General features: G+C 34.4%; 1 protein-coding gene across 7 annotated transcripts; it reads right to left on the bottom strand.

The window, feature by feature from the left end:
• Positions 1-3,845: 3,845 nt before the first annotated feature.
• On the bottom strand, positions 3,846-14,173 carry LOC25493092 (homeobox-DDT domain protein RLT1). Of its 7 annotated transcripts, none has more exons than XM_024782073.2 (18): positions 13,434-14,173; positions 12,876-13,307; positions 12,000-12,079; positions 11,040-11,387; positions 10,088-10,159; positions 9,808-9,972; positions 9,483-9,705; positions 9,251-9,351; positions 8,884-8,970; positions 8,629-8,781; positions 8,373-8,528; positions 7,883-8,092; positions 7,165-7,812; positions 6,543-7,085; positions 5,745-6,365; positions 5,516-5,620; positions 5,151-5,411; positions 3,846-4,935 (listed from the first exon to the last, which is right to left on the bottom strand). In XM_024782073.2, the coding sequence occupies exons 1-18, from the start codon at positions 13,585-13,587 to the stop codon at positions 4,141-4,143; spliced, it is 5,154 nt and encodes a 1,717-aa protein (XP_024637841.1). In that variant the 5' UTR covers positions 13,588-14,173; the 3' UTR covers positions 3,846-4,140. The 7 variants fall into 7 exon arrangements, with proteins under 7 accessions (XP_024637841.1, XP_024637840.1, XP_013456957.1 ...); XM_024782072.2 differs by having other exon boundaries at positions 3,846-4,938; positions 13,434-14,172; XM_013601503.3 differs by having other exon boundaries at positions 3,846-4,938; positions 12,000-12,076; positions 13,434-14,172.
• Between the last annotated feature and the right edge of the window lie 8,917 nt (positions 14,174-23,090).

Below are 23,090 nucleotides of genomic sequence, written 5' to 3'. Positions count from 1 at the left end.
GAACGGCCCTGTTAATACCACATAATACTGCCAAAGAAAATCCTGAGGAGAATAGTGTAAATTTAAATGAGACTTAAGTAAGTATGGCTCTAAATGGTGGGAAAGATAATTGTGTTCTAAAAAAGCTGAAACTTGGATGATGATTAGTGCACAAGGGTAGTATGGAAAATTAGAGCAAATGAAGAAAGGCATGGCCAAGTAATTATGCGTGGATTGTGGAGTGGGTAGGGACATGAAAAAATTGAAAATAATAGCATTTGGTGCCAACTCCATGTGCCCTCTATAGTTTGTCTAGATTATGGACTACACCTACCCTTTTTACTGCATTCACAATATATACAATACAATACACACATGAGTGATGATCCTCAACTCAAGAACGCGTTTATAATTAAGTGGTCTTTTGTGAAAGTGCATGCGCCTCTATCAAATTTCTTAGCACACAAAGTCAGTGAAGGTTTGGTATTGAATTTGACTTGCATTACTTTTGTTTTTGTCACATTATTACTTTGACATTGATTTACTTTGATTAAATAAAGCATTCATCTGTCTCTATAAACTTAGGTCAATTGATAGGGATATTGCATAATGTATGCAGGGTCAGTTTTGAACTCTGACACCCCACTTTATCTCTAGCCATTAGAAATTCACCTTAAAAAAATAAATTTTTGACCACTAGATCACTTGAAGAAAAAAAAAAAAACATTCATCCTTGGTTAGAGTATATCTTGAAATAGTAAAATTTCAACTGATGAAACGTTAAACTTTGACAAATACACTAGCATAAAATTAAAATAGGACAAAGAAGTTGAAGACCGACCTCTTTATCTTAGTGGGTGAGGAGGTAGGTAATTTCAAGTAAATATTTGCTCAAAGAAAAGGATTTTAGGTACTGAAATCTAAGTTGATGAATCTAATACATCTTTAGGTTGGCCAATTTGTGTCATGCAGTATGTATGTCAACTACTTCTGGTAAGTGGTAACCCATGTGAATGTGATGCTACTAAAATTTATCTTGATTCATTTATGTCATGAAAGGAGCAGGTAAATTTGGGGAAACATTTGTACCAAAAAAACAATTAGGGAAACCTTCTCTAACTGTTTTTGTTGCAATAGCCACAAAGAGAAAGAAAAATCTGACTATGTTGTTAAGAAGATAATAAATTCCAAATATAAATATAATTTTTTTAGGCAAAATTTATTTATTTTTTTAATGAGAGAAATGTTATATTTTTCTTGTGATCAAATTACACTGATATATTAGAAATTTGGATAGCTCGTACAGCTGGGGTGATAGGCAAAGAAAAAAAGACAAATATATGAAATTAACTCCTCACTTTCTAAAAAATATAGTAAAAAGGAAAATTAAGAAGCTTCCATGTCATTTTTATGTTTAGTATGATCTTCGATCCATCATCACTTGTTAATTATTTCCCGCGAAAGGTGCGCCTAGAATGCTGTATGTTTGCTTTTATAAAGCAAAAATCTAAAGTTTTAATTCACAAAAAGAAAAAGTGTAAGCAATTAGTTGACCAGTGTTTTTTTTATTGGTGAGTTAGTTGACTAGTCTAAACCAAAAAAGAAAAGGGTAAAACGGTCACAAAAGAGTAAAGAAAAATAACATTTTTTATTGTTCAAATTGCTGTTAAATAAAGTTTAATGTCAAAAATAACAATCACTCATCGAGACACACATAATAGCTAGAAATAACATTTTTCTTTTAATTTTTATGCACCTCTATGAGTATTTGACATTTCGGTGTGTTATTTGAACAATCATTTGTTTGATAACTTTAGGGACAACCATAAATTTATAAAGAAAAATAGGTATTGACACGGAAACCAAAGTAATAGAGAGTGAAAGTAAAAACATAAGGTGAGTATAAGAGAAAAAGATGTCACAAAAGTTGTTACAAAATGGTTGTACAAATATAATTTCTCTTTCATAATATGAAGATGAAATGCTTAGGGTGTGTTTAGATTGAGGGTTTAGGAAGGGAAGTGAGGGTAAGACTTACTTTTCTTTTTTAAATTACGGATATTATCAAATGATTTTTAGAAAATTGAATTAAACATGATAAATAATCTTATAATACTTCAAAAACACTTAATTTATTTTAGAAAAACATTTCACATTGTTCGTAATTTAAAAAATAAAAGTGTGTCATTCCCTTCCCTTCCTCTCTCAACCCCTCAATTCAAACACACCATTAGTGTTATTTAAAATTTACACAAAATAAACAAATGTTATGTTTACAGAAAATTTGTTTCCCGACACCGTACAATAATACGGTGTATATATGAAAATTCAATTTTTAATTGATTAATTTAGTGTCTTTATTCAAACTTCATCGCTAAGTTTATCAACAAAAAAAAATCACATTGATAGTTATAAAATGATATACTTTAATATGATGAATACGTTGTCAATTTTTTTATGTTCAAATAACACTATTTAATATAAAAAGATTAATGATTATGTATTGATAATATATAAATGAACATTAATTGTGATCATTATGGGCGTCTTTGGCTTTTAATTTCTCAGTGGCTTGGTATAGTTACAACTTTGAATGGTAATTTATACTCTCATGCTACTCAATTTTGTGCTCTTGGAGGTTTCTCAAAAAAGTCTAGGACAGGATTTACAGTTATATGGATTTCTGTTTTATTCGTCATTTGGAAAGATAGAAACAGGAGAATTTTTCAGAATCACTCTGATCATCTTGAAGCTCTTCTTGAAAGGATTAAACTTCAAACGTTTTGGTGGCTGAAAGCGAATTACATTTTGTTCGATTTTGACTACCCATTTTGGAGGAACAATCCTTTACTTTGTATTCAGGCTATGATGTAATGTTTGTTTCTGTTTCTGTTTCTTTGGCTGTCTAACGCCTGCTGCTTTGTAATTAACTTTTTCCAGCTCTCTTAGACATACCTTGTGCTTGAGGAGCCGGTTGTTTCTTTAATATAATTTTCTTAGTTTCTTCAAAAAAAAATATATATATATATATAAATGAACACATGTGTACGACCACATTTAGTACAATCTAGTTTCATTTTTGTGTTGTGTTTGTAATATTATTTTCTAAAATTTGTACAAATATCTATATGATTTAACATTTGTATAAAACTATTTTAGACTGGGAACACATAATGTATAAAGCATACATTATGACAACACATAAAATTCGACAATGAACTATTTTCGTTTATCTTGTTTTAACGTTCCAAGTCAATCGCTTTGGTTTGCTACATTCATGCATGGATATTGATGTGAAAAGAAGTAAATTAGATGAAAGTACTATAAAATGAATTTTAATAAGCTATAGCTCAAAATCTAATGACTATTGTGTCTATGAAATTTATTCAAATAATCTTTTTTTCTTTCTTTTAATAGAGATGCTAATGTAGATGAAGATGCCTATTGGAATTGGGAGACTTCTCAAGTTGACAGATATTCACATTTTCCTTCTCAAGTTATCAAGATGAAGAAGTTTACGATGACTTTGATATAAAAGGTTCTAGACCTCTTCGTGAGATTTATGAAAGATGTAACAGTGGTGTCCTTGAATTCATTGACTATGAAGATGCAATAAGAAGGAGGAACGAAACCAACACAAGGCAAAGCCTAGAGACAAGAATGCAACACAAGTTAAATGGGTCTATACCTGTCTTGTCTCTTTTTACAACAAAACAATGAGGTTGAACTACATAAATTTCTTTATATAAATTTTTATTTAAGAATGCTGATTCAAATGTCAAAATGTTCACTTTATTTATGCTACCAATGCTTTCAAGAAATACCTACAATTATTTACTCCACCACCTTATGTTTTACAGGATAAATTTATATGAATAATATCCATTAAACGATTTTATTAATCAATAATGAGAATATCTATTACAAGAGAAGAAGAAAAATTAGGCTTATACCTCCGCTTGAAAATGCCTAGAAGTACAAAAATCCATTCTGCATGGATAATATACACTATAATTCTGCTAATCTATAAAACCTTTGGAGCTATGAAATGACTTGGAGCACAACTACACAAGCATCTTACCTTATAAAGCTGCAATGTGGAAAAAAAGTGATGCAGCCTTGAAATGAAATCCCTTCTAGTTGCTCAATTGTAACGTTTTTCTAATCAAAAGAATCTTCGGAGTCACTCGAGTCCAAACTTTCTTCTTTTACAACTCTATTTGCCATACGATCCGAACCCTGGCTCATAACATCTGCCTCAGAACCCTCCTCTTCCTCTTCATTCCCTTCAATGCCATTGTCATTGTCATCTTCAGAAGCTTCCACGTCTTCTTCTTCACTCATTCCAACCAAATCCCTATTCCATCTGTTTGGGGTACCATTAAAACCTATCTCCCAGTTTCCTTGACCGTACTCAACTGCTTCGACATTGTCATCAGATTCCACTGCCTGGGCATTGTCATCATATTCAATCTCTTCACTGCTGCTACTCATGTCAGCAGCTTCCATCTGGATGGGTCTCATGGGACTTGCCTTCTCATCATCCCAGTCCTCATCCAAGATTCTCGATTGTTCTCTACCAATATTGGAGCTATTATTGGCAGCCTTATGGCCCAGCGACAAATCTTCAACAGCCCTCTTCTCCTCTCTCCTTTTCCTAATAGTTCGGGGGCCACGTCCACCTGTTTGTCCTTGAGATCCTTGTCCCTGCTGTTTTATTCTTTGACTTAGATTCTCAGTGACTTCAAAATTGTGGTGGCCATTATCTCGTTTGGAATGACTCGTTCTTTTAGAAAGCTTTTTATCCCTTCCTTTATCCTGATTCAGTCGCCGACGTTTTTTGCTGCTTTGCACAATTTTCAAAGGGGCGGATTTCACTTTCATAAATTCATCATGGTCCAAATCTACTGGCTCAACCACTTTTGTTGATTTGACAGAAGCATATCTTGAAGGAAGCTTCTGCAGGAATGAAAGAGAGTTAGATTACTAATGTTAAATAGCATGAAAAATTCCACCAAAACAGTCACCCTGTCCCGAAAATTTGACATCCAAAATGCACAATAAATGCCTGACACAATATCCCTTTCATGATATTACTTACCATCCACATCGCAAAGTTTAAGAGCAAAAGCAGTCTAATAAAAAAACAAGAAATACTGAAAGAGACTCACTATGAATCTAGCTTCTTTCTCCTCACAAGGCTCGGGTTTCTCTAGTTGTAAGTAGGTGATGGATGTGTCGAGCTCAAAAAGTCTGAGAGACACAGCTGAAGTGGTCCGCGGAACCCATGGAAGAACAGTAACTGATTCAAGATCCATAGAAGTATGTGCAGCACTCTCCGACATGGCATTCATTCCCAACAAATCCCCAGTTGTAGAGAAGGGTGATGATAAAAAGTCTCGCTTTAGTGCTCTCTCAAATAGAGTCAACATCTGCAAAATGGATAGGTAAATTTTGAAATGTCTTAATAATTGATTCTCAATCTTTATAATGTTGCAAAGATATGGAATATAAATTTTTCATAGAGATGGCGAACCTGTAGAAGTTCCTCAGCAGAAGATGATCTGCTCAATTTCACACCCCAAAGCCTCCTAATATCTTCTGTCCAAACTGATTGAAATGCTTCAGGTGGAACAGATACCTATAAATCAGAATATGGATGTAATATATCCCTCAAAAAGCCAACATCTGAAATTCAGCAGAAAAAGAAAAGCAAAAAGGCTCAAGGTAAGAAAAGCGAAGTATCAAGTATATTATCAACTTACCTCAATAAAAGCCAGCAGGGCCTTAAGCAATCTTGTCCGTAATGGAAGAGGAGATTCAAAAATACTAATATCTTTGGATGACTTGTCTCCACATTGAATTACATGTTTAGAAAAATCAAATCCATCATTTGACGGAAAAGTAAGGTGGCAATAACTGCAATGGGAGTCTTCCAAGCAATAAAGGTTGAGACAGATATCACATATGTCAACCTGAGGTTTGCATCTTTTTTTCCCATATTTCATTGCACATAATATTGATGGGTTATAGCATTCTTTCCACATCCATTTTTGAAAATCTTGATACCTTCTCAAGGAAGCTTTCTTGTCGCTCTCACTTTTTCCAAGCTCAATTGTGAAAGATGCCGAAGTTTCTGAAGTGTCAGAGCTCAAACCACAAAGAGTACTGCTAGGACTGTCGGATCTAGTATGGTGATCAGGACTGGAATCTGTTTCCTCTGCTTCATTTTTAACACAGATTTCATCTGTGTTTCCAATTTTGGCACATTTTGCATTCTTTTGAACATTTTCCTTAAATATATTCTCAATCTTTAGCAACATTAGACGCAAATGTGACTCCCTGATCCCACGAGAATCCAGTGAATTCAGAAGTGCATCAAAGGCCTGTATACAATTAGTTAAATATACTCATTAGAACTATTACAATAAAGCCAAAAACAACATTTAAGTTCACAAAGCACCACAGTTTCAAAATAATACTTTGCTAGCTAATAAATGAAGAATATATAAGAACGAAACTTTGGAAGGGGAAAACAAAGGGGTGACAAACAAACAGTTCACCTCTTCAGAATCAATAAGCCTCCATTTGCCATCATGATATTCAACAAAGATCCTGCCCGAGCCAGGGTCATTGCAAGAAGCAGATGCAACAAATTGCCAATATCGATTATGTCTGCGATCTTGCCCAAGAGGTAAGGATCTATAGATGTACATCTCCTCTGCTAAGTGAGAAATAAAAGATTTTAACTGAGACCGTGACCGTTTTGAATATTGTGCAGATAACGGAGTCTGAGGATTATCAGGACCTATGCAGAGATCTTGAACTGACGGGAGCTTTTCAGATAGGCTTTGTCCAACAACAGCAAGTCTTTTATTTTCTGCTTTGCTGGGAGATTCCTCATTATTATTATTGCAAATATTAATATCAAGCAATGGGCTTTGGTTGCCCTCCGCAGCAGCACATGTAATCGGTGTTTCAACCCTGATACCATTGATAGAAGGAAAATCTGACTTATTAACATTATCATCTTTCAGGCGAATTTTATCTATCTGTGCTTCTGCCAACATTTGCTTCTTCAGAGCATTTGCTGCCTCCAAACGATCCTGAAAAAACTCTTCGCGTCAATTTGATAAATAAATACAAAAATCAAGTTGCGAATATAATATGTGGAATGAAGTTTACCTCGAGAACAACGCGGATCAAATTTCCTTCATTTGCCAAACCGACCAATACAACAAGAGCATTTAATCGCTCCTCTACACTGAGATCAGAATATTCTCCTTCAGTGAGCCCTTGAATCCATGATTCTCCAGACTTACTTTCATCAACTTCTATATTATCTTCACCTAGATTTCTGGCAATTAGACTTTCACAAGCAACAGGTTGTCCACTTGGACAATCAGCATTCTTGGAACCATTGTCAGGAAAACCAGGCAGATCCTTATCGAACCCATCTTTAAGTTCTCCATCATGACCTAGATTTTCTTTTCCACTTGAGGAGAAATCATTACACGGTTCAGATGTTTTATTAACAGTTGAAGGATTAACCAAATCATCAACTTCAGGATCCTCGTCAACTTCACTTTCTGACTCTTCTCTTTCAACATCTTCAGCATCTTCCTCAGCTAGAAACCCATTTTCAAAGATCTGAATTTTCTTTCTTGCTTCAGAAAGAATGGACTCAGCATCAGCAGGATCCTTCCTAAATGCAGCACGTACACAATAAGTTGATGGGGCTACTCTTTCAAAAAGCTTGGCATCTCTTGTCAAAGCAACAGAAATTGATGCCTCAGGTGTCTTGCTGGTTGACAGGTCCCGAAGACCAGATTTCTGACAGGAAGACACAAATTAAAAACAGACTTGACGATAAGTAGCATTTAATATGTGATATGACACTCACCTGAATTTTTTCGGCGAGCTCTATTACATTCAATCCCTTGCCATCCTCTAGTGAGAGAACATGATATGCTGCAAATTTAACTGTTCCAGGAGTTAACCGATGCCTAGATCTTCGAGGTCCTAATAGACCTCTCTCCTGCATTTTTGTCAAGGCGTTTTGAGCTGCTGAACCATTTCGAAGTGTAGAAATGATATCTTCAGAACTTCTTCCCTGAAATTAGATATAGAATGTGATCCATTTATTCAATTTAATTACATTAAGACCCCTGAATAAATATTGAACTGTTGATTAAAATGTAAGCCAAGAAAAACTTGACAGTGTAAGCTCAAGTAAGCTTCAAAGGTTGCCAGCTGAACAAATAGCTCATAAGAAACCATCCTGAAATTATATCTTAACTATATCTCATTATTAAAATCACTAAAATATTCATGTAACACAAGAATTATATAAGCAGCTGAAATTTTAAAAAGCAAAAGAAAGAAAACTGAACCTCATCTTTACTATTGGCACGTGAAGATGTAATACTTCTTTTCTTAAACTGTGGTCCATATCCTGCAGACAAAGCTAGTTGTCGGAAAATTTCTGGCCATGTCAATTGATTTAAGTGCTTATGCCAATTTCGTATGTCAAAGCCCCATGCATATGCCTATCATAAAAAGGACAATTATAGGAATGAATTCCAATGAATAAAACCACAACTTCTCTGAAAGAAGAACAAGTGTAATTTAAGAAACATCTAAGCTTACCCCTTCCACAATCTCTGGATGGCCACCTCCAGAATTAGCAGCACCATTCTGATTCATTCCTAATCCGGTACAAGGTGTTCTTGCGACATCTTCAATGTCTTTTATTATCACCTTAAGGAGAGCGACATGTATCTCACCCAACAATCTTGAATCCTGATATAAATATTTTGAGCACCCAGAATGAGCAAAAATATAGTGCACAAAAATAGTTAAACTGATCACACAATATCACTAGCAAAGGCCAGACTGACTTACATAATCGTGAAATGCTTGCACAAACTCATCAAGTGTAAAAGGCCATAACTCCAGAACATCAGCAAAGGTAATCAAAAACCTCCAAACCTGAAATAGACCACCACAGCTTTCAAACCTTAAATCAGAAGCTTCAAATCAATCAATAGGCTAAGTCAAGAATAAACTGTTGGTGCAATATGTAGAATAGTACATCCACAGAACTGCTCATCCAACAAACAAGTTCCATCACTAAAAGATAATAGGAAAATAACTTATTCAACTTAGACTGAAGAAGGCTAAGTCACATTCACATCAGGAAACTTAAGGATTTTGCACATTGTAGTGTATTCTATGTTATAAGGAAGCAAAAGTCATGATGAGAACATACCATGAGAAGGTTTCCAACATTATCTTCGGAGTTGATCCATGGTTGGATAGCAAATGGTTTTCTTAGTTTTACACTCTCAGGTGGGAAAAGACACAATGAATCTACAATATAATAATAAGGTTTCAGTACTAGAAATTCATTTTCCTTTTCAGTATCTCCAGATAGATACTGAACAGCCAAATTATTTTTATGTAAAATTACAAACTAAAAATAAATAAAAATAAAATCTCACCCCTAAATGATTCAATATTTTGCAAAGTATCAAAATCAAGACGGATAATAGAGGAAAGCCCCTTGCTCGAGGCAGCTAACTCCATCATTTCCAGCTGTTCATCCTCAATAAGTTCCAGGGATTCCTTAGCTATTTTACGGGCAGTTGCCTTCTCAAGGGCAGCTTTTCTTCTCTCTTCCTCTTTCTCCTTCCGTAGCTCTTCTTTTTGCCTTATTCTCTCAGCCTTTTTAAGATAGAACATATCGAAATAGAATATATTTATCAAATTTCTAAATATAAGTCAAAATAAGGCTATCTCCGTTGGACAGGTGACTTAAAAACTTACTTTTATATTTTCTTTCAGCAGATACTTTTCCCTTCGTTCAATTTCACGTTTTTCCTCTCGTTTTGATCTTTCCTCTTCACGCTGTCTCTCACGCATCAATCTCTCTTCTTCCTTTCTTCTTTCACGATCTTGTCTCTCCATTTCTTTCCTCACTCGCTCCTCATTCTAAAAATAATGAAGGGAAAAGTAGGGAATTAGCTAAAAAGAATGCAAATGTGACATTGTTATACCAACACAAAATGTACGAAAACAGGCTAAACTAAATTCATCTCAATAAAACCTTTCGTCTAGTGCTATCGTGTTTTTCGAGCTCATGGCCTTCAACATCCCTGGTAATTTTGGCATCATCACCCTACACACAGTCAAACATAAAAAGTCATCCTTTGAAAATAATAGATTATATACTTCCAAGAGTTGAAGACTGAACAATTACAAAATTAATTACAACATCAATTACTGCAGATGGGTGCGGTTATCATGCATAAGGCATCCTTATGCACCCTGCATAAAACACAGCCCATTAACCGGTAGCCCAACATAATTGCTTCGTACACCCCAACCCATTTTGTCATACACCCCCCAGCGAAACCACAATTCCAGAATCTAAACCACTAATTTCTTCCGACTCAGCGCATAATACACTCAAATTACAGAATTTAAAGCCAAAACTCAAAATTCCCAATTCCTTGAAACCCACCTGACCTAATGCTACTGTATCAGGTAGCATGAAAGAGGGCACAATATATGAATAATTTCCCAATCCACTTAATTTTAAAGATAGAAAATGATGAATTTACTTTGAAACAAGGCAATGTCAATAAAACACTGTAAGAGTGCATTACTGCATTGTACTTCAAACTCCTACCAGACAACCTTCATATGAATAATTGAAAATATCATAACAGACTGATTAGTACCTGAACTAAGTAAAATGATCATTGGAAAGTGGCTTAGATGATTTGATAATACGATTTGATAGTCTTGTATGTGAAACCAAGATAATTGTGTAATGGTTTTTAATGAAATTATTATTGTTACATGGTTTTAAATAATGATTAAGATGTTATACACTGAAATTATTACTGAAACCATAATTATGGTTTAATGGTTTTGATAGTCTTCTATGAGAAACCAAAATAATTGTCTAATGGTTTTGTGAAGTGTTTATGTAGGGTGCATAATGACTGACTTATGCATAATATCTTCTCCCACTGCAGATAGCTCAAATATACCTTTCGTTTCCTCTCTATATGCATTGCATTGTTTTGCAAAATTTGTCCACTAGGTGAAGCATAGGGATTTTCTGGCTCGATGAGGTGGGAGTTCATTCCAGCACTCACTATGTTTGTGGCTAATTCTCGAGGAGGCGATTGGTAGGGACTTCCTTGCTTTCCTTGTTGAGACAAAATAGGAACACGAGAAGAATGACCCTGGGCGGCATGATTTCTAGGCACAATCGGAGGGGTTTTGGATGGACCCTGCATTGGAACGTGTACATGAGATTGGCTGAATTGTCCAAAAGCATCAGACCTAATGCCAGACTTGCTTGGTAGATATTCATGGAATGTCCTTGCCTTAGCCTAGAATAAAGCTCATTTAAATTCAAGCTTAAATAGAGCAATAAAGCAGTAAAAAACTAAAAATAAACAATCACCGACCATTCAAAAAATAAAACACAGAACAACAACAGGTTTTCCAGCTCCTCAAACCAATGAAGAAAACACAGACAGAATAAGAATATTTTTGCCAAAGAGCATTTAAAAAGATAATCAACAGTTCAAGGTAAAAGATACTACCAAAAATAAACATCATAGACATACGAACTTACCAAGAAAACGCCTAAATATAAGCATGACGCTAACGAAAAAAGTTCAGGCTAACTCCAACCTTAACCACCATTTTCTCCCTTCTTACATATTTTTTGTACAGAATTAGCATTGAAGTAAAATATATTTATCATAAATAATATGGCAGTCTGTTTATCCCTATTTTCAAGCGGATACTACCAGTTGGCCATTCAGGAAAGGATAAAAGCCCAAATAGCATAAGAAATAAAGGAACGCACAGCTACAAACTGACATGAAAGACAGGCAGTTAAAGAAGGTCCTCGATCATCATAGATACCTCCAAGTTCAGACAAGGTTCATTTTATTGACCAAAATATACTATATTTATGGAATATAGAAACTCACTTTGTCTGTTTTAACATCATGTCTTCCATATATTTTACCGTCGTATGCAAGACGAGGTCGCTTCTGGCGTTCTGTAACTGCTGATCCAAAAAACATATATAACAGAAGTGTTAGTAGCCGAACATGGTATTGCATGCACTGATCAGTGATCACAAACAACTTGTACCATTATATTATGTTTCAAGCAACTTCTTTCAAACACTAAGAAGCAGTCTTAGTCTCAGATATGGAAAGTGATGCTGTATGCAAAAATTTCTCCATATGAAATAGAAAGCATTCTTGTGACAAGATAGAGGCGCTACAGTCAATAAGGGACTACTCGATAGTCGATATTACTTCCACTATTTCTTGTACAAAACTTCGAAAATGGACAACAAAGTAAAACAGAAAATTGAAACAAAAATGCTTTCTGACTGGAAATAAATTGTTTCGTACTCAAGGACTTGTACCAGGACGCAGTGAAGTGAAACCAGGAAATGAACAGAAACCATTTTCTGTTTTGATTGGGCTAAAAATGTTTTTCGTTTTTCAAAGATTTATAAAGGAAATAGTTAAAACAATTTGTTTTCAAGATGTACTTGCCTTCGGTGTTCACTGCACATATATTTAAAAACATGGAACAAATTAAAAACTAGATGACAATTTTGCAGTTGAAAATGAAAACAAGAAATAAAAATGCATTACATTTTCTAAAATCGGATAGGTCTTAGTATTTTCATGGTGATGCCTAAAAAGATGAAAAATGCAAGGAAGATAAAAAATTCCTATAAGACAGGTTAATTTAAGAGTTAAGAAATAATAACAAATGATGTAAAAGAAACTACATTATGAAGCAACTCAATCAGTGAAGATAAGAGCACAAGCATTATCATATACCTATTAGTGCCCCAAATGCATCCGGTGGCAATGGATCAAACTCAACTCCTATAATGGGTGCATCCTCCCTCAATGGTTCACCTAACTGATCCTCCACACAAGCAATTGCTTTAAGCTCCATTTCATCATGTGGGGACTCATAATAACCAACACTCAGTGCCATTGCATTCCGTGGCTCCAACCCCGGACTCGAACCTGAACCCGACCCTGAGTCATACTCATTACCATGCTCAAACCCCATCCTATGATCATCCACCGGGGAATCCGGCAAAGGCTGAACCACCGGCTTCCGTGGCGGCACCACCTTCTTGGGAGCAGACTCCTTCTTATCCTTCAACCTCCTATGACAGAACCACATCTGCAACTGCCGATCCGTCAACCCCAATTTCTCAGACAAATCTATCCTCACCGGCTCTGAAGGGTAATTATCCACTAATCAAACCAAAAACATCACAAAATTAACCAAAACACAATACAATCTTCAAATTCAACAATTACAACAAAAAAAATCAAAATTTACACAAAACAAAACCCAATTGATGAAATTGAAGAACTTACAAGCATAAGCTTTTTCTAGGGTTTCAAGCTGAAACGGTGTCTTCATCTGTCGTTTAGGCTTACTCTGCCCCTCAGTTGAAACCGCAATTTTGCCATCATCTGCACCACCCCTTTTCCGATCACTCTCTCCCTCCGAACTACCTTCACCTTCCATTGAAGAAAATCGATGAAAGATCGAAACTTTGCTTCACAAAACCTAGAAATCGCAAGAACCCTAAACAGAAGAAGAAAAAGCAAAAAATAGGGTTTGCCAATAGAATCAATTTCGTGATTTTGTATATTTATTCTCTTTCTCTCTCTTGAATCAAATTTTCCGTGACAATCAAGCAACGGAAAAGCACAAGAAATTCGATAACGAAAATTGAAAAAATGAATGAATAATAGGAACAAACAATAAACGAAGAAAAAAAGAAAGAGTGCTAGGAAAATTGAAAAGAAAGATCGATGAAGAAGAATAAAAGAAAAGAATATTAATTATAAAAATCCCAATCGAAAATCCAAAAAAATAAATCAATTTCAAAACAGTTCCTCTTGACTCTTACAATTTCACTACAACCTTTCATATTAATTTTCCTTTTTTTATAAAATTAAATTATCTTTATCTTGTTGAATATTAATCAGATTTGTTTTTCTTTTATTTGGTTCTTTTTTTTTTATGAATGAACGGTGTGATTTGTGTTTGTGAGTGTGTATGTTGTTCCTGTCAAAGAGAAGAAAATTATTGTCTCTTCTTTTTGTTTGGGTTTTTTAGTTAAAGTTACACTACCTTAAATAAATGTCTTGGTGTTATCTTATGTTTTTTAATTAAAAAATGTTTTTGGTTACATGATGTTTTCTGTGACTGCATGCATGTGTGTGTCCCTTGTGGAACATTTTTGGATGTTCTTGTCTGGGATTTTTGTATTTCAATTTTTGTTTTTTACTTTATAAATTAATCATTTTTTGTGCTTTCTACTGTGTAAATTGTGTAAGCCTATTGAGGAAATTTGGATTGTGTGTGGAACAATTTTTTTGGTTTAGGAAAGAGATGTGAATGAAATGAATTGATTGAGGACTCTGCTTAGGATTGATTCTATAAAAGCTTGTTTTCACGTTTTCGGCTAAGGCTAGGAAACTTGGTTTTGGTTGATTTTCGTTGATTTCTTATGCAGTGATGTTTCTTCGCGTTTATGTTTTCGTGGGCCCGGTTTGTTGCATGGGACCACCATCAGAAATTGGGCTTTCTTATATTTAGTTTTTTAAAATGATTTTTGCTCATGCCAGCACAAAACACTCGCGTCCTGCATCCAGGGTCGTCCCTATAAAATAGGAGGCTCGGTTCTCTATTGAAAATAGGTCCTCAATAAAATAAAAATGCAATTTTTTTTGTGTAGTTAAGCTTTATTAAAAATCAGAATCAGAAGAAATTCTAAACATAAAACGAAATACAAAAAAATTAAGTAAAAGAGAGGTAGAATTTACTAACGGGGTCGTTTGAGATTTGTCATTTATCTGTTGTGGGAAAGGGGAAAACAAATGATTTATATGAAAAAGAAATAATTGTTGTGATTCTTTCAACGAAATAGTTTTTCCAATTGACTGATTAAGTGATTATACAAATTGGGGATGGTTTGTTAGTACCAGATTTATGTCCAGATAGAAAAACTAAAGTCTAGAAAAAACTCAAACGTGTAAAGAAGTAACATATATATTTTTTATTTAAGTAGGGGTGGGTATTAGATTTAATTTTTTCTGAGGCCCATAGCTTTTGGAGGCCCGGCTTGATTGAGCACATTGCACTCCCTCAAGGTCGGGCCTGCCTGCAGCCATTCTGAAAATATCCCTGCATTAGTTAACTAACGTATGTGTAAATCAAACATGACTTAATTTTACACATGTGTGACTTAAGTCACGCCGCATGAGTTATCTCACATTAGAGAAAATGTGAATTTTCTCCATCTTAGGTGTAATTGCTTGTGTGGTTGCATTTCTTCCTTGCCCTCCTTTTGCTTGCTACCAGGTAATTTTATCATTTTCTTTCATGCTATGTTTCGAGACATTAATTAGACTTTTTTTTATGCTATCTTTGTGTGTTCCATTCCATCATAATGATTTTGGCTGTTTTAATTAAGTGGCAAAAAAAAAGCAGACCATATTTTGTTGTCTTGCAATGCATGTCATCATTTTCACAAGCAATTACACATAAAGGAGTACTAGCTGCCAAATGAATAAGATGGAGAAAATTCACATTTTCCCTAGTGTGAGTTAACTCACGCTGGGTTTATAACATTCGTGAGTTAACTTATGCGACGTGACTTAACTGACGCATATGTAAAATTAAGTCATGTTTGATTTACACATGCGTTAGTTAACTAACGCAGGGGTATTTTGGTCAGTTTGGCTGGGTGGGAGCGAAACTTGCTAGGGGAAGAGCGTAAATCTTTTAAAATTGCTCTTCTTCCAAAGGGAATTGTTCACTCTCATAGAAACTTCCGAAACTACCCATACGTGATTTAAGTCACGTTACGTCCTACTATAGAACTCAGAAACAAAAACCATAAACCATTGATATTCAAAAACTCCAAGAAACTTCAAATGCGACTTTGCTTGCTCCAAGTGCGATTTTCTTCATTCTTGCGCCACTCAACGTCAATTTCTACCCTAAAATCAAGTAAGTGTTTATTATCCTATTGCACTAGCTTTTTTTGGTTTAATTGTTAAATTTTTTGGAGAAATTTGACATATTTAGGTTTTTAAGATTTGATTTGCATGTTAGTTTTTAGGATTGTTAATGATGAATTAAGATAGAAGCTGTTGTTTAGATGTTGATTAGGGTATGTTTGACTCAAATGTGGTAGGTTAAAGTTAGGTTATAGTTAGAAATTGGTAGATTTTATGTTGAACTCCAGGTGTTTGATAAAATGTCCCACACATTCCATCTCATTTCTCCTACTGACTTTAGCGTTGGAGTGCGGACGTGCATGCAGGCACCTTTCGCACCCACCGTGAAGACTCGTCGCCACCGTACCGGAGCACATTCTGCCATCGTTGCCTCCAATACTTTCCATTCCATACCACTGTATGCTTAAGCATGTAACAGGATGCTATTTTATAGACACTTCTGCTACCTACTATGCATAACGTGATTATATGGAAGGATAACTTCGAAGTTTATATATATATCGAGTTGGTTCATATTTAGCTCAAATTTAACTCATTTATTTAGCGAGTTTAATTTTCAACTCAAGTTCGATTCATTTGATTCATGAATCAAGTTCAATGAATCAATTATCGAATCGAGTCTCAAACTATTTTCGAGTTGGTTTGGTTCACTGTCAATCTTATCCAATGTTTAGATATATTTGATAATATATATTAGAAGAAGAAAAAAAAACTGTTGGGCTTTATAATCAAATGTGTTTGGACTAAGTCCATTAAAAAAAGAAGAAAAAAAAAAAATCAGTATTTGACTCTAAATAAAATTTATTTGGGTTGAATAGAAAAATTAAGTAAAAAAAAAAAAAAACTATTACTCTTCTCACCCTATTGCATTCTCATGCGTCCTATATTTTTTCTTCTAAAAATATCCTTTATTCGGATTATATAATCCGAACAATTCAGAAATTGTTGGAAGACAAAGCGCCATAGAGATTTTTTGTGTAGTATAAAAACTATGTTTCAGGTTATATAATCTAAAACTCTTTAAATCAGTTAGAATTATATAATCCGAAAAGTGTCAAACACCTCAAAAATTTCTCTCCCACGCCTCAAAAGTACGCTATTATCCTCTTTCTTATACATTAGAAAAGCAAAAGCAGCAGAAATTGTCATATCGGTTAAGGTGACCCCAACTATCTCAAACAATGACATTATGTACATGTTGGTTTTATAGGTGAAGTCCATGACCAAAATAGACAGAAAATTGTTAAACAACTTAATATATTCGGGATTAGCCAAAAATATGTCTTGAAAAGTAATATCATCACATGTTGTTCTAGTGTAATAAACCTATCTAAACTCCTCCCAACTTTGCGACCAAATGTTTCATCTTTGACGTGCCATCTATGCTTGCCTTCTTTATTCTTTAACGTGCATTGTACACTTGTTTTAAATCGCCATGAAGTCTTTTCTTTTTCCTTTCAAATTTATTAGAATATTCTTTGGTTGCACCAAACTATTGGTCAAGTCACCAACAAGCTTATAGTCTTCCGAAATAAATTCGAAACTTAAAGGACCTATCTGAAACCTTAGAAACTTAAAGGACTTATTCGAAACAAACTCGAAACTTAAAGGACCTATCTGAAACCTTAGAAACTTAAAGGACCTATCTGAAACAAACGTGAAACTTAAAGGACCCAGGGAGGTATTTGGCCTAATTAATTCAAGCATTAAATCGAACAAAATGGCAATAAAAGGCAATATTGAGCACCAACGGTAGTTAAGTGCCGTTAGAACCAGCGGTAGTTAACTATCGTTATGAGTTCATCTTTAACAGTGTGAAAATGTGGCAGAAAATTTGAACAATGTAAACAAATTAATAAGATGCTCTACACGTTTCTTGATGTCAAATGTGTGTAGAAACCTTCTAGCAATCCTTCTTCAATGATTTATGACTAAGATTGTGAAGAAAAGCAATTGGTACTTTAGAAGTTTTTGATGGAAGAGAAAAAAAATATGGTAAAGAATAGCGAGGTAAGAGTAGGCTTAGCTAGTATAAAGATTTTTTTCAAAAACGACAATTAACTGTCACCGTAAAAGTGATCGAACTGCATTTAACTACCGTTATAGGTGATAACGTAATTTTAAAGTGTGGGAGAAGAATTTCTAAAGTTAAAGAGCAATTTCTGCATAGCTTTGTAGTTCTTTTCTTTTTGGCTTCAACCCTCGTTTATTATTAAAAAAAAAAAAAACATCAATATTGATATGATTCTGGAGGGGATATTATATGTTAGAACTTGATGTATATTAGTAGGTTATTTATCAATGTTTTATTTTATTTTAAATATTTGAAAATAGATTTTGAAAAATAATGTTACTGTACATTTTTTTAAAATTTGTTGGATTTATGTACTAAATTTTTTGGTTGTGTTTTTTAAGTTTTTAGATTTTGGACAGATATTATACTATCTTTGGTAGTGAGATATTATACTTCCTTATTTTAAATTTTTATTATAATTTACATCTGACATTGTAATTGTTGTTATTTAATTTTTTTTGAAAGATTATTTAAATTTTTTATTTTCACTAGAAAATATGGATTACATTAACCATATTAATATGACTTCGGAGAATATTTTATTTTTTATATTATGAATGATTTTTTTGCCAGTTTTATTCCAAAAGTTATTTATTAATATTTTTATATTTGTTAAATTAAAATTACATTTGTGCCCCTTAGTTTTAATTTGCTCAAAAAACAAAAATAAGGGTTTTTAGGTCCAATTGAAAAGGTGTTGGTTGATAAAATAGACCTTCATAAAAATGAGTGGGTCTATTTTAATTTTAAAATTGCTCTTAAGGAGTGGCATGTCTCTCACTCTCAAAATCTACCAGGGAAGATTTCGACTTTGAAGGAGCGTTTGGCATCTTTAGATGAAAAAGGAGAAACTATGTTGTTGACTGATGAGGAATGCGCTGAGATTCATGGGGTTTCGTCGGACATTCATTCCTTGTCCCGCCTTAACACTAGTATTTGTTGGCAACAGTCCCGGGTCCAGTGGTTGCGTGATGGTGATGCTAATTCTAAGTTCTTTCATTCAGTTATGTCTAACAGGCGTCGCCGTAATTCGCTGTGCACTATTTTGGTGGATGGGGTCTTGGTGGAAGGTGTTCACCCTATTCGTGCAACAGTCTTTCAGCATTTTGAGAATCACTTTTGGGCAGTTGTTGTGGAGCGTCCCAGTTTAACCAATTTACAGTTTCAATCTTTGTTCGTCGAGGAGGGTGTGGGTCTTATTAAACCGTTTTCGATTGATGAAGTTAAGGTGGCTGTTTGGGATTGTGATAGCTTTAAGAGTCTGGGGCCTGACGGAATTAATTTTGGTTTCATCAAGGATTTTTGGCTCGATTTAAAGGATGAGATGTCACTGAGTTTCATCGCAATGGGAAATTGTCTAAAGGTATTCACTCCACTTTCATTGCTCTCATTCCTAAGGTTGACAACCCCCAGCGTCTTAATGATTTTTCGACCTATTTCTTTGGTGGGAAGTTTGTATAAAATTCTAGCCAAATTATTAGCTAATCGTTTGCGTGTGGTTATTGGTTCTGTTATTTCGGATGTTCAGTCGGCGTTTGTTAAAAACAGACAAATTCTTGATGGTATTCTAATAGCAAATGAGGTTGTGGATGAGGTCAGGAAATTGAAGAAAGATCTTATGCTGTTTAAGGTGGATTTCGAAAAGGCTTATGACTTTGTCGATTAGGGTTATATGGATTCTGTTTTGGGTCGTATGTCTTTTCCGGTTCTTTGGAGATAGTGGATCAAAGAGTGTGTTGGTACAGCTACAACTTCGATGCTTGTGAATGGTAGTCCGACGGACGAGTTCCCGTTACGAAGGCGACTCGACAAGGTGACCCTCTGTCACCGTTTCTCTTTTTGTTGGCTGCAGAGGGTCTTAATGTTTTGATGAAATCTCTGGTTCAGGCTCAATTGTTTACGGGGTATAGTTCTGGGGTGGCTAATCCGGTTGTGGTATCCCATCTTCAATTTGCTGACGACACATTGTTGTTGGGAACTAAAAGTTGGGCAAGCTCTAAGGGCTGCTCTTGTTATTTTTGAGGCTATGTCCGGTTTGAAGGTGAATTTTCATAAGAGTATATTGGTTGGTGTGAGTATCGCCCCATCTTGGTTAAATGAGGTGGCGTCTATTTTAAGCTGCAAAGTGGGTAAGGTGCTGTTTTTGTACTTGGGTATGCCTATTGGGAGAAATTCTCGGCGATTGAGTTTTTGGGAACCTATTGTGAGTCGCATAAAAGCTAGGTTGTCTGGTTGGAATAGTCATTTTTTATCTTTTGGCGGCCGTTTGGTTCTTTTAAAGTCTGTCCTGACCTCTCTGCCTGTTTATGCGCTTTCCTTCTTCAAAGCTCCATCAGGTATAATCTCTTCCATTGAATCTTTATTTATTAATTTTTTTTTTTTTTTTTGGGGGGGGGGGCGGGGTGAGGCGAAGGAAAATCGATTTATAACAGAATAAGCAGCAGAAAAATATTTGATTTTCCTTCCTTGGATCATTACGAATTACACATGAATCAGTGATTCGATTGTTATCTCGAAGTGTGAAATCTGATTGTTGGAATCACGATCACAGCAAAGCCTCTAACAAGTACACACGAACAGTGCTCCTCCAAAACTCGGTGCTAGCCAATGAATCAGAAGTTTCAGAGAGCTAGGGTTTTTCCAAAAACTTGTAAGCTCAAACTTCAGCACTAGGGTTCTATTTATAGAACTCCTTGTGTGCTATGCAAGTCAGAAGCCACTATTGGACTTCACTAAGCCCAATAACGAGTTTAGTAATTCTGCTAACTAATTAGTGTTATTTACTAAACGCACCCCTTATATAAGTCATACTTATATATTTCTCTTTTGACGGTTCTTTGTGTGTGACCCTATAGGTTCTAGTCACGTTGGCAATAATATTAAATCTAATATTTAATATTATAAACAATGAGCGGTATCTAACAACACATCATTGCTACCCAAGTGACAAGAATGTCAAGTGATCTGACGAAACCTTTCCATGATAATACTCATGTGTACAATTACTCCTTTGTCTCGGTACCTTTTATTGATCCCAAGGCATAGATATTGTCACCCTTGTATAGATCAATGTTTATATTTCTTGATTCCGAAATATACTGAATAACGAATAAGTCCAATATCTCATATTGACTTAGTTCGGCATGGCCATGCAGTTTTACAGGCATATTTCATCAAGAGGCCTAAAGATATATCTCCTGTTTATGAGGAGGGACAAATCCCATCTAGGGCACTCATGCCCCTCAACATGATTCATCAAGTACCCATCAACCAACGTTATGGTTATCCTTTTACAGACAACGTTAGAATGGAAACAAAGCACTTGAGTCCACATCTAGGGATCATAGTGGTTTCAGGTCTAAGAGCGATATACACTATTATCATTGTGAGAATATCTTATGACAATTTCATAACTTACTATGTAGTATTCTCACGGTGGGTCATTCCAATATAAATATTACTCCTAATATTTATACCTATGTATAGACTTAATATCTCATATCTATGACCCATGAGATGCGGTCATCAGTCTACATACATAATAGTCTCGACGCTTTATTATTATCCTTTATTCATATTAAAACTTTGACTACAAATACATTTAAGAATAGCGTTCTTTATGATAATGTAATCTCATGATTAAGTCACACTTAATATATTATTACACGAACCATCTATTCTAAGGACTTTATTAACATTATCTAAATATAATAAAGAGTGTCATATATTAATCAATAATAAAAGTCATGATACATAAGATAAGTTTAACATAAACTATTGGCCTCTAGGGCTTACACCAACATGAGGACCATAGGAAAATATCTTGGATAGGTTGGCATAATGTGTGCATTCACAAGGAGTTTGGAGGTTTGGGGGTGAGACAGTTGAAGGAATTTAATTTGACTTTGTTGGGAAAATGGTGTTGGAGGATACTAGTTGATAGGAGTGGCTTTTGGTATCATGTTTTAGTCGTCCGTTATGACGAAGTAGGTGGGAGGTTGAAGGTTGGGGGCCGGAGTTGCCTTTAATATAACCTACTTGTATTTTTGTTTTATATAATTTATATTTGGTATTCTAATTTGATTTTTTTTCCCACATTCATATGATTTTGGATAGATTTTATATTTTGGAAGTTATAGTATATAATAAAATAACTTTTTTTAGTTTGAATTCTTTTAATATTTTTTATTTAATATAATTTCTGATTTAGTTAATTTTATTTATTATCCGACATTGTTGATTAAATTTGTGATGCAGATTCAGAGACATTTTTCTTCCATATTCATATGATTTTATTTTGGTAGTTATACCTTAAAGGAGAATAAGTGGGGTGTCCGGGGTTCGAACCCCAGCCCCTACATACAAATGCATTATCCCTTACCAAATGAATTAAGTTCATGAGGACAAAAAAAAAAGTTTGAATCCTTTTAATATTTTTGATTTAATATAATTCCTTGATTTAGTTATTTTTATTTAGAGTAATGATATTTGAACAACTAATTGTGACAACTTCTTTTTTCTCACTTTTCATTGGTCAAAAACAATGGAGAGAAAAAAGAAGAGAGAGAATAAAAACAATAATGTGAGTATGAGAGAAAAAATTGTCAAGGAGTTGTCACGAAATGGTTGTACAAATATCATTTCCCTTTTATTTATTATTTCACATTGCAGTTTTCATATGTGATGCAGATTGAGAGACATTTTCTTCCATATTCTTATGATTTTGGATAGATTTTATATTTTGGAAGTTATAGTATATAATAAAATCTTTTTTTTTTAGTTTGAATCTTTTTAATATTTTTTATTTAATATAAATTCTTGATTTAGTTAATTTTATTTGTTATTCCACATTGCATATTAAATTTATGATGGAGATTCAAAGACATGAGTATTACAATCACTTTTATGTTGTCACTCATTTG

The sequence above is a fragment of the Medicago truncatula genome, chromosome 4 (assembly GCF_003473485.1).
Source record: "Medicago truncatula cultivar Jemalong A17 chromosome 4, MtrunA17r5.0-ANR, whole genome shotgun sequence".
NCBI lineage: Eukaryota > Viridiplantae > Streptophyta > Magnoliopsida > Fabales > Fabaceae > Medicago > Medicago truncatula.
The sequence above is the reverse complement of the archived record's forward strand: the minus strand, read 5'-3'. Positions and strand labels throughout refer to the sequence as shown.

Coding starts and splice junctions, on each gene's coding strand:
- LOC25493092 (XM_024782072.2), bottom strand. CDS start 13,587: ATGGAAGGTGAAGGTAGTTCGGAGGGAGAGAGTGATCGGAAAAGGGGT. Junction 10,160..11,039: donor ATATAGAGAGGAAACGAAAG/GTATATTTGAGC, acceptor GACTGTGTGTAG/GGTGATGATGCCAAAATTAC. Junction 8,971..9,250: donor ATGTTGGAAACCTTCTCATG/GTATGTTCTCAT, acceptor GGTCTATTTCAG/GTTTGGAGGTTTTTGATTAC.